The sequence below is a fragment of the Coenobita brevimanus genome, chromosome 65 (assembly GCF_032717465.1).
Source record: "Coenobita brevimanus isolate Jiangsu-jjx chromosome 65, ASM3271746v2, whole genome shotgun sequence".
NCBI lineage: Eukaryota > Metazoa > Arthropoda > Malacostraca > Decapoda > Coenobitidae > Coenobita > Coenobita brevimanus.
In genome coordinates, this window is record NC_137018.1 from 44,246,456 (window position 1) to 44,258,550 (window position 12,095).

At 39.7% G+C, this 12,095-nt stretch overlaps 1 protein-coding gene across 1 annotated transcript in view; it reads left to right on the top strand.

Moving 5' to 3' along the window:
- The window catches only part of LOC145405084 (NAD(P) transhydrogenase, mitochondrial-like), a 191,692-nt gene that overhangs the window by 138,829 nt on the left and 40,768 nt on the right, over window positions 1-12,095 (top strand). Inside the window, exons 14-15 of the mRNA XM_080276595.1 lie at window positions 5,843-6,063; window positions 10,526-10,677. Coding sequence (XP_080132721.1) covers window positions 5,843-6,063; window positions 10,526-10,677 — 373 coding nt within the window. The remainder of the gene's footprint in view (window positions 1-5,842; window positions 6,064-10,525; window positions 10,678-12,095) is intronic.

A 12,095-nucleotide genomic window follows, 5' to 3' on the forward strand; every position in this document is an offset into this window, starting at 1 on the left:
TAAATATAAGTGAACAGTGGAAAATAGTTTTATAAGTTACTGCAAGTTACAGTGCATAACACAGTGTAAATAAAATAGAAATGTAAATAATGTAAATAAAATAATGTAAATAGAAATGTAAATGAGTAGTAATATAAGAATACGAGTATATATACTAGGAATAATGAAAGTGAAAGTTTCACTCTAGCATGTATGAAGACTGTGAGTCATGAAAGTGGAAGTGAAAGTGACAGATTCGCTCTCAACGCTAGTATACAGGACAAGAAAGTGAATGCTACATATTTTACTGAAAGAGAAATTGAATGCCTGCAGTGACAATAAACTACAGGAAACTCGCACGGAACACGTGGGTTTCGTTCCTACCGTGCCGTGTTAGGTGCGAAATCGCGTATATTTAAACTACTCCGTGTTTTGCTCCCTAGACCCCCCAAATGTGTTGGTTTGCTGTTATCTGTCACTGGTAATCACTAGAAAGCACTTTAAGTGGTTAGAAGGTTTATTTAATGTTATAACTCACAAATACAGTACTCCACAGCAAAACTTCAACACACAAATACTGTACGTAAACACAAGGAAACATTCCGACGCCGATCATAGGTAATCATATAAATCAGGTTAACTGGTACCAGGGCTTTATTTAATGCTTTATCTTTTTTGAGTGCTTTAACTTACAAGTACATACCAGAACAGTACATGTTTAACTTAGAAATGCAGTACTGTGGAAAAACTGTACAGCAAGTCTTTAACGAACAAACAAAAAAGGCAATATTCCAACGCCGATCATGGGTAATCATATAAATCAGGTTAACTGGTTACAAGGCTTTATTTAATGCTTTAATTGCTTACAAGTACATACCAGAACAGTAAATATTTAACTTACAAATACAGTACTGTAGAAAAGCAGTACAGTAAGAGTTTAACGAACAAGCAAAAATGGCAATATTCCGACGCCGATCATGGGTAATCATATAATTCGGGTTAACTGGTTACAAGGCTTTATTTAATGATTTAACTTTATTTAAGTGCTTACAAGTACAGTACATACGAGAACAGTAAATATTTAACTTACAAATACTGTACAGTACTGTGGAAAAAACGAACAAATAAAAAAGGCAATATTCTGACGTGCATCAGGTAAACTGGTTATAAGACTTTATTTCTTGCTTTAACGTTATTTAATAGTACTTTAAGTTGCAGATAAACTTACCAGAACAGTACAGTACTGTACTGTAAATATTTAACTTACAAATACTGTGCCACTGTACTCGGGAATGTCTCACTGAATAATTTCCTGCCTAGATCGTCATGTAATCAAAACAAACCGTGCGCTGCGGTGATGTTCAAGGATTTGATCTTTCAAAGACCTCTCCTGCGTTAATTTGTAGTTTTCATAATGGTTCTTTAATCTTACATTGTCTTATATGTATCCCAGCCCTTACTGTGTATAATTGCGAGCGCGTTCCGTGAGATCGTGTTCCTTGCGAGTTACCTGTACTATTACTGAAGGAAACTTATGGATAAAGACTGCAGATATATATAAGTGTTATATAGTAATAGAAATATAAAGTGTGAGTGTTCTTATGAATAATAAATGACAGAACACCAGCGGCGAACGAGCGCAAATGGGAAGGTCATGCGCGCTCATAATTTTCATTGCTTTCACTTTTTTTTTTTTTTTTTTTTTTTTTTTTTTTTTTTTAATATAGTATGGATTCCAAACTATTTGAAAATCATAGAATAGTGTTTCTAGTGATAATATCAGGCTGTGGTAATCATATTACGGGTTGTCGGGAAATGTAAAGTGGAGACTTTGTTACCCAACTTCAGAGGTCTCCACAAGTCCTACTGTACTCGACGAAGGCTCAACAAACATTCCAGGAGAAAGCTGAAGGTATGTGCCATATGCATATTTAATTTTAATATTCTACAACTAATAACTGATTTTTGGCCAATATTTTTAGAGAGTCTGTCGGAGCGCGAATATGCCTGCGGGAAACGCAAGTCAAGCCAAAACCACCCCTCGGTTTAGGGGTTAAGCACAAATGGAGAGACCCTACATTGGTCCTTACTTTACTCACTAAGGAAAGCACAAGCAGGCCCTCAATTTTTACATGATATGCTAAGAGAGCATTAAGGGAAAAGGGGTTGTTGGTAGCCTTGCTTGGCCAGTTGGTATGTCAGAAGTGCTCCCGTGGGAGTTGCCACGACTATTCTTTGTCCAGATGATGCCAGTCAGCAACAAAACAGAATAATTTCTTGTCATATTTTTTTATATTCAGAGCTCCCATAACATCCACGGGGGTTAGGTAACAGACACCTGCGTATGTTAAAAATACGCGGATATCTGCTGCCCCCTTTAAAAAAACACCCATCGACTCCCCTTAACCCTTTGGCTGCAGTGGCTGTAATGACGTCATACTAACTGTGCTCATTGCAGAGAAATAGGAAAGAATTTGTATGTTTTAAACTTGTGTTTTAACACAAGAGAGAGCTAAAAATTTGGTCAGACAAACATCAATCTTTCTACTGTCGTTTGCAACAAACTGCATTTCAGTAGGCACTCCAAGCATGGAGAACGATTTGAGAGAATACAATATGTGTTTTGACTATCTGATGCAGGAAATAGCCCATTGGGGTGGAAATTTCCACCAAACCACAAGATTTTTTCCTTACAAAATAGGGTTACAGCCACATTACTTCATCACAGTAATTGCAATAAAAATAAAAATAAAACATTTCTAGCCAGTGTCCTATGATCTTGTTATGATATTCCAGTGTTTACGTTAGACTTTAGCGAAACAGTAATGATGTGAGGAAAATCATTACAAACTTTATCAAACTTCATGAATGAATTTTATTACCACTTTTATGAAGCTTATTGATATAATGTCATGAGTTGTTTCATAGCATTGCTGTACAGTTTGCAACTGCAAAAATGTTCAATAACTAATGTGCTCTGCAAAAATGTTCACTAATGTGCTTAGCATCATGACTTCTCTGATTATCACAAAAATATCACTAAATCACTTGGATTTTATCACAGTAATTCACAATATAATTTAACACTTTCAGCCACTCTCGTATGATTTCAGTGCGATTTGGGTGTGTATTGCTTCGTATTATTTACAAGAGAGAGAGAGAGAGAGGAGGGGGAGGGCAGCAAACCGGTTTAGACCAGCACATTGAGGGTACATGGAAGAAAGGAAATACTCACAGCCTGTCCTAACTTTTTTCCTGATGAATTAATGGCATTAATAAATGAAGTGGCCATAAGGAAGAGTGTTTTATTTGATTCACTGGATAATGCCATCATTAACCCCTAAATACCGAAGCACGTCAGTGTACATGTTGACCACTTTAGCCCTCTCAGCCGAATCACATCAATATAATGTGGCTTGGAAAAAAAACAGCCTGCCCATTACTCGGCCCTGATTGTGATGTATAACCCTTCAAGCCAATGAGAACTAACCCCTCCGGCCTCAGGTTGGGAGATCCAGCCACTTTGGGGGTAGGGGGGTCACCCTCCCCCTCGGCCCACCCGTTGCGTGAATGTTTCGTTATCTGTCACGTAATAACCCTCTCTGAAGACCCTCCCACCCCTCTGTACGCCCCAGTAGGACGTTGTTAGTCGAAGTTTACCCCTCCCCCCCAACCACAAGGCCCATTCCATCGCCCTCCAGCCCCCCTTACCTTGTAAACCCCTACCTACCCTACCCCCTCCCTCCCTCTTGGCCCCATACTACCCTCCTACCCCCAATAAACCATCGTGTGATAGCGAGCACGCAGCTTGGCTTGCTCTCCCCCTCATGCCTCCCCTCCCCCACTCCCCTTTCCCCCAACACATGTACATGTGCTTTATGTATTGCCACGATTTTTTTTTTTTTTTTTTTTTTTCCTGTACCTTTTCGTACCTGAACATAACAAATGCTTCTCTGTATACTATTCTATATATGCAAACACGTGCAATCTCAGGCATCTGAGCCCCAGCTCCCCCACCACCACCCAGCCCCCTCCCCCCACCACCACCCCTCCACCTCGATACATCTATTACTCCCCATACGTGAATTATCTCCCCACACCTGCTTGCATGGTTGATATGCTAAATCACATAGATTTTGTTTGTTTCAACTAGCCAAATTGGTTGGTACCGTGAATGATCTCCCAAGGTTCAATGTACTTGTTGTGGGCCTTCTCCACGATTGAATTTTATCTCCCCACACATACATACACATCTGTTTTCATAGTAGTTGGTCAAGAACAAATTAAAGTGCTCTTCTTTGATGAGAAAAGATGGTTTTATCCAACCTCCATACCTACAAACCTTCTCCCCACAGGGTACTTTGTCTCCCCAAAAGCAAGTAATCTCCCCACACCCCAAAACACCTGTTCTCGGGCTTGGTGTGACATATGATATTGCAGTGACCTATGTCAGTAATAGAAATATTTAGTTATCAAAACGATGGGGGCTTTCAAAACTTTTTGGGGGTAACCATTTTATTTTTTTTCAACTTTGACCCTCGATTGTGCGGTAACCATTAGGCCTAAGGGGGTGCTGATTGTGCTGTCAGGTGTGTAAAGTCTTCCTCTGTAGCCAAAACATATTGATTTTCCCCTTGTTGAAAGTTGAAAAAACACCCCCGAATTGTGGCTCCAGTGGCAGACAAGCCAGATCGAATTGTGGTATTTCGGGGTTAAGAATGATGGGTGGGGTGGGGGGTTGGGTAGGGGTATGGGGGATGGTTGGGAGCTGGGGTAGTGGCGGGTCGAGCTCGTTTCGTCTGCCCTCCCCTTTTCCCTAGGTATTCTGATGTAGGAAGGGGAGACCCCAGGGCAGATATTAGTGAGTGTGAGTGTACGTGTACTGTATCTTACCCGTACTGTATCTAATACTGAATAATGTACTTTATGAAATAAAGTCCCAAGTTTGGTACTATTTCATTTGCTTGACCTCCCAGAAAATTTCTAAGAGTAGTATTCGATTATCCAGAAAATTCCATATCCTGGACGGAAGAATCCCCATGCATTCCGGTTAATCGAGCTTTTACTGTATATATATGTATTGCATAAAAATGAAAAGTCAGGAGTGAGAGCAGTGGAGATGGGACTGCTGGGAAATATATGTGGAGTACAGAGAATGGATAGGATATGAAATAGTGTGATTCGTGAAAGATGCAGAGTGAGGTAGTCAGTGGACACCAGAATTGGAGAGAGCTTATCGAGATGGTATAGTCATATGGAGAGAATGGAAAATGAGTGGTGAGAAAACTATATCTGAGCAAATTGGAAGGAGCAAGGAGGCAAGGTAGGCCAAGGAGAAGGTGGAGGGATATGGTGGATGAATGTTTGAGGAAGAGAGGTATAGAATTTGGTGAGGCTAGGAGACTGACAAGAGATCAAGCTGGGTAGATGAACGTTGTGAGAAAAAGTGCATGATCAGAGATTTGGCACCCCTGTTTAACATGATAGCATTCGGATTGACTCGGATATATTTATGTGAAGCTACAGAATGTGGTGGAAGTTTTTGGTGTATGATATAGAACCAGGATTCTGGGGGCTTGAATGATGAGTAAATGGAAGCGTGGCCCATTGGACTGGACACACTTGGGCTGTCTGGGAATTGCTACTCCTTACACTGCCCTAGGGTGGGATAGGAGATCTGGATGGTGATGATGATATACTGTATTGCTTAATCATCTTATTCAACTTCAGTATACGACAGGCAGTAACACTGAGCATCAGTCTGTTTTTATTAGGTATAGGATTATTTTGTCATAATTTCCTCTTCCATTCAGTTTCCAGGGAATTTCTTCTAATTTACATATTTCAAACCTCTCACATGAAGTGGGTCCCTGGTTGCATATGGAAAGCTGCAAGGTCTCCTCAATTCCGCTCCACTGCTGCTTCCTGGCCGCCATGCCCTTAATGCAGGACTGTTGGCAGCAAATGTGGGAGCTATGGCATGGTACTTCGTTGACCCCTCCCTCAACGTCGGTCTCTCCATGTTGGGCTCCACCACTGCACTCTCTGCTGTCATGGGTGTCACTCTTACCATGGCTATTGGAGGTCAGTTTGACCAGTGATTACAAATAGTTTCATCATTGTACTGCTTTCTTTTTAGAAAGTTTTCACCTATGGATTTTGTGGAATTTGTTTACTGATCCTGCTTTATGTCATGTAAACCTCTCTTGAATGGGGATAAAGTGTTTCTTCAATTAAAAGGGCTTTGTATGTGACATATACTGTAGTTGTTACCATGCAATACAATATTATAAAAATTTGTGGTAAAGCAAAAATAATAGTCCTATCTATGTAGAATATGTTAATTCTCACTTGGGATGAGATGAGCAGTAATGCATGTTGAGAAGATGTAGGATGACAGTTGGGTGCAAAAGGTGACACGTGTGAATGTCAGGAGACGGGTTCTGAGAGGCAGACCAAGAAAGACTTGGGACGAGGTCGTACAGTGTGAATTCAGGGATAATGGAATAGAAAGGTTGCCAGAGATTGAGCAGAATGGAGAGCCACCATTAGATGACCAAAGCTCAAGGATGCAAGCATGTTGAAACCTTTTTAAATGTTGTGAGACACACACACACACACACACACACACACACACACACACACACACAGAAGCGATTGACGTGCTACAGGAGAGAGATGGTTGGGTGGATTGTGTGTATTTAGATCTGGAGAAGGCCTTCGACAAGGTACCTCATAAGAGACTAATGTGGAAACTAGAGCATATAGGAGGACTGAAGGGGAACCTCCTGGAATGGATGAGAGACTTTTTGAATGACAGACAATTGAGGACAGTAATAAAGGATAGGATGTCTGGATGGAGGGAAGTAACAAGTGGAGTCCCACAGGGCACGGTATTGGCGCCAGTAATGTTCGTGATTTATGTAAATGTTATGGTAGATGGAGTGAACAGTTAGGCAAGTCTGTTTGCTGATGATGCAAAGATCTTGAGGAAGGTAGAGGTTGAGGAGGATTGTAAAATGCTGCAGGAGGATCTGGATAGGATACACAATTGGAGCCGGATGTGGGAAATGTAATTTAATGCAAAGAAATGTAAAATATTGGAAATGGATAAAAGTACCAAGAGGCCGTCATTGAATTATTTGATGGGTAATGAACCAATTACAAAAGTGAAAGAAGAGAAAGATTTGGGAGTGATGGCACAGGACAGTTTGTCACCTGAAAAACACATTAACAAGGCAGTTTGAGAGAAGTATAAACTCCTGACTAATATATATATATATATATATATATATATATATATATATATATACAGAGATAGCCCGATTATCCGGGCTATATGGTGTTAAGGGGTGCCTGATTAATCCGAAAGCACGATTAATCCGGCGGAAACACAAGTACTGTACTGCTAGACTGATTTATTTACCGGTAAATGTACACTTAAGTACCAGAAAGACCTTTCCAGTTCAATGTATATTCCTCCAGCTTGTTTCAGTATTTTTCAGACTATATTCAGTTTGGTAAATCACGTTTTCTTACTGAAAGATTTCCTCCCTGTTAGTATCGTCACGTTCTAAAGCTGTACCTACGATTGTTTCCAGCACAATGGACGAAACTCATCGTACTCAAATGTGGACTTCGTTTCCCAACTTCCCAACTGAAGATTAGGTTAGGTTACATTATTAGGTGCAGTTAAGCTAGGTTAGGCCAGGTTTAAACACTTAGATTAGAACAGTGTCTTCTGCCATTACGTTAACGAAGCAAAGAGTCGTCACACCAGAACAGATAAAAACAGCGGGGTAAGATTTAATAAGAAATGTTTATTTACCAACCCAGAAATAATCAGAAAAATATAACAGACTATCAGGATGAACTGATTTGGTAAGGTGCTTTTACTGCTTACAGCAAAGCGTATGTTTACCCCCCTCAAATACTCAATGTTCGTGAGTTCAGAAATTTGTGTACTCCCGTGGCAGACCTTGAAACCATTTTTTCAAAGTTATAAAGTCAGTTTCTTTTTCTTACAGATGTGAAAAGACTCGTCTGGTACACCTGGCTTTTTCCCCTCCTCCCTAAACCCATCTTGTGATTTGTTATGATTCGTGAAAGAAAATTAGGGGGCATGTTACATTAGAATTTAAACATAAAGTTAGGGTGCATGTTACTTTAGCATTTAAACATATCGGCGAAAACATCTGGGATGAAAGGACCGCCGAGCTGTTTGGGATTGTACAGTAGAGTAGGGTCGTATAAACATACCAGTGACCTTGGTTCCCTTCCCATAATTGTTCGCAGTTTTTATGGCTCTCCCTAACTTAACGTTACTGACACTGGTACAGTAAAGCATTGTTCAAGGCTAACAGCCATAAGGGGTTAATGGAATACATTAGTGTTTGTATCAATACTCTCTTTCACACATACACGAACGAACAAAAGAATGTGCAATAAATGTACACTTAACTGTAAGGAGCAGAAATGACTGTATGCTCTGTCGGTCCGAAATGTGTTGGGAAGCGACATCGAACAATGAATGTGGAACTGAATGCCACCTTACAAGAACACTTGAGATGAAAGTATTTTTTCTTATTAGTAAACATAATTGTTCCATTTCGTCCCCTATAATTGTGAAACTCTTAAATTTTCGTCCAAGCATACAGCGTAATAACCTTACCAATTCAATTCATATTCTCTAGTTTGTTTTTGTATTTTTCTAGTTTGTTTTCTTATTATCATAACATTCCTTAAGCCTTACCTACGTTTGTTTCCGGCATATTGGAAGAAACTTACTCATAATTAGGGTGCATGTTACATTAGCATTTAAACATATCGGCGAAAACATCTGAGATGAAGTGGCAGGCCGCCTGACTGTTTGAGATGGTAGAGGAGGGTCGTGAAAACATACCAGTGACCTTCGTTCCCTTCCCATAATTGTTCGCAGTTTTTTTATAGCTCTCCCTAACCCAACATCCCTGACACCGGTACAGTAAAGCATTGTTCGAGGCTGACAGCTATGATGGGGTTAATGGAATGCATTATTGTTTGTATTAATTCTCTCTTTCACACATACAGTACACTTAAGAACGAACAAAAGAGTGAACAGTAAATGTAAGAGGAAGAAATAACAATGCTCTGTTGGTCCGAAATGTGTTGGGAGGCGATACCTAACTTGAAAATGCAGAACTCAATGCTAACTTACGAGAACACATGAGTTTTTTTTTTTTTTTTTTATGATTAGCAGACATTCTTGTTTAATTTCGTTACCAAAAAATAGGAAACCCATTAATTTTAGTATAAGCATACAGCCTAAAGACCTCACCAATTCACTTCATATTCCTCCAGTTTGTTTTCTGTGTTTTTCTATTTTGAGGGTAGTAAATTACCTTCTCTTGCTGAAAGATTTTCTCTTTTATCACGTTCTTTAAGCCGTACCTACGATTGCTTCGGGCATAATGGATGAAACTCATCGTACACAAAAGTGGATTTAGTTTCCCAATTTCCCAACTGGAGCCCAGGTTAGGTCAGGTTAGGTTAAATTATTAAGTAGTTAAGCAAGGTTAGGCTATGTCAGGAGTAACAGTTGCCTCACCAAACTCCATCCTACCACCCTTGTGATCGAGTTGTGAGCAGGAGGTGTGGGTGGGGGCAGGGTGAGCAAGACTCTCTCTGGTTTATCCATGCCTCTCTCCCTAGAAACTGGATGCTTCCTGTTTAAACCGGAGCTATCGTACGGATAATTCTATGAATTACTATACCACTGAACCATTGGGTCACGGCCCGGATATACCGAAAGCTGGATAATCCGAGCCTGGATAATCGAGCTTCCACTGTATATTTATAAATAACAGAACGGAGGAAGGAAAAACAAATGTCCTGTCCCTGCTGCCAGATGATTGTTACTCGTAAGTTAAGTAAAAATCATCAGGTGATAGCAAAAATTAACAAAAATGCCATTGGGGTTAATGATTAGTAATATCTCTGAGAGGAGAGGAAGTCTTCTTTTGATGTTGCCATTTAATAATTTTTTGTTTATTCATTCATTCATCATCTAATCCTGTGTTACCCCATGAGGAGTGTAGAAGCCTAGGACTAGACAAGTTGGTCCTGACATTTAAGATGAGAGTGACCAGCCTCACTTATCCCTGAGTGGCATTACATGAGCATTTTCCCAACCATCTCTTGGATATAAACCTCCACCAGTTTAATCTGATTGGAGCACCTTAGTTACCCACTAAACCACCAGATGCCATAATTTCATTTTATGGTTACCACCCAGCATAGTAAGTGGTTTTGTGGTGTACAGGAAACCATTTGGCTTGTCACCATGTATTTTTTAATGTACATATTGCTTTTAAATTGTCATCAGAGAAAAAATGATTTTTAAAGTTCCTTTGTTACCTACAAGAATATAGCTGATTTATCAATTTCCACAAAGCTGCTGTATGTAAAAGTTATTTTGGAACACAAGACAAACATATGGGAGGACTTACTCTATGTTAAAGGTTATGCAGTACCCTGTGAACCTGATACCTGTATTGTTTTGTGGCAGGTGCTGACATGCCTGTAGTGATCACGGTACTGAACAGCTACTCTGGTTGGGCCTTGTGTGCAGAAGGCTTCATGCTTAACAACAACCTCATGACTGTGGTGGGCGCTCTCATTGGTTCATCTGGTGCCATCCTCTCATACATTATGTGCAAAGTAAGTTTTGCTTTGTATTATTTTCATTGTTTGCATGTGCTGTTTGTCCTACAGTTTCTTAGTCCCTCCATGGCTGACTGTGTGTAATTTGTTGGGACCCACTGGCCGACCCAGGGGGTTGGTTTTGAAGTTTAGACAATTGATTTTTTATTTTTTTATTTTTTTTTTTAAACCACATTAAAGTGGAACATCAGGTGCACCTTGCGGTGCATTTTGAGCTTCCTAGACCTATCCTGAGCCATGCAATCGGACACTGAAGTTGCGTAAATTTAGGCGACTGATACCGGTCACATGTAGGGATTACAATGATGCAACACTGTGCAGTGTTTTTGATATATATATACACACTCAGACATAGCCCAATTATCCAGACTATATGGTATATATATATATATATATATAATATTATATATATATACACTCAGAGATAGCCCAATTATCCAGACTATATGGTGTGAAGGGGTGCCTGAATGGTCCGAAGTCGCGATTAATCCGGTGGAATCAAAACACAAGTACTGTTAGATATATTTATTTACCAGTAAATGTACACTTTAAGCAGCAGAAAGATCTTACCAGTTCAATTCATAATCCTCCAGCTTGTTTCTGTATTTTTCTGACAACTTTTAGTGTGGTAAATTACATTTGATGAAAAATTTACTACCTATTATTATCGTCACTTTCCCCTACGATTGTTTCCAGCGCAGTGGAAGAAACGTGCTCAAAAGTGGATATGGTTTCCCAGTTTCCCAACTGGAGGTTAGGTTAGGTTAAATTATTAGGTACAGTTAAGCTAGGTTACGCCAGGTTTAGTTAAACACTTAGGTTAGAACAGTCCTTTCCGCCATTACGTTAACGAAATAAATGAGTTGTCACACCAGAACAGCTAAAAACAACGGGGAAATAGATTTAACAAGAAATGTTTATTTACCAATCCAGAAATAATCTGAAAAATATAACAGACTATCAGGAAGAACTGATTTGGTAAGGTGCTTTTACTGTTTAAAGGAAGGCGTATGTTTAACCCCCTCAGTGGCCGTGAGTTCAGAAATTTGCGTGCTCCAGTGGTCGGCCTCAGGACCATTTTTTGAAAGTTCTAAAATTAATTTCTTTTTCTTACATGTGTGAAAAGACTTGTCTGGCACACCTGTCTTCCCCCCCCCCCTTAAACCCATCCTGTGATTTGTTATGAATCATGAAAGAATTAACCCTTTGAGATTCTAATGACTAATTCGATTGTCATTTCAAATCCAACCTCAGAGATTTGGATGACACTTTTAATCATCATTTTAAGAAACTTCTGTAAAATATTCACCAGAAATTGCATTTACGCATCATAACAAAGAGGCTCGAGCATGATGTCACGGAGTGGTTGCTGTATGTGGCAGTAATGCACGGCTGGTCTGACTCATGGCTTTGTT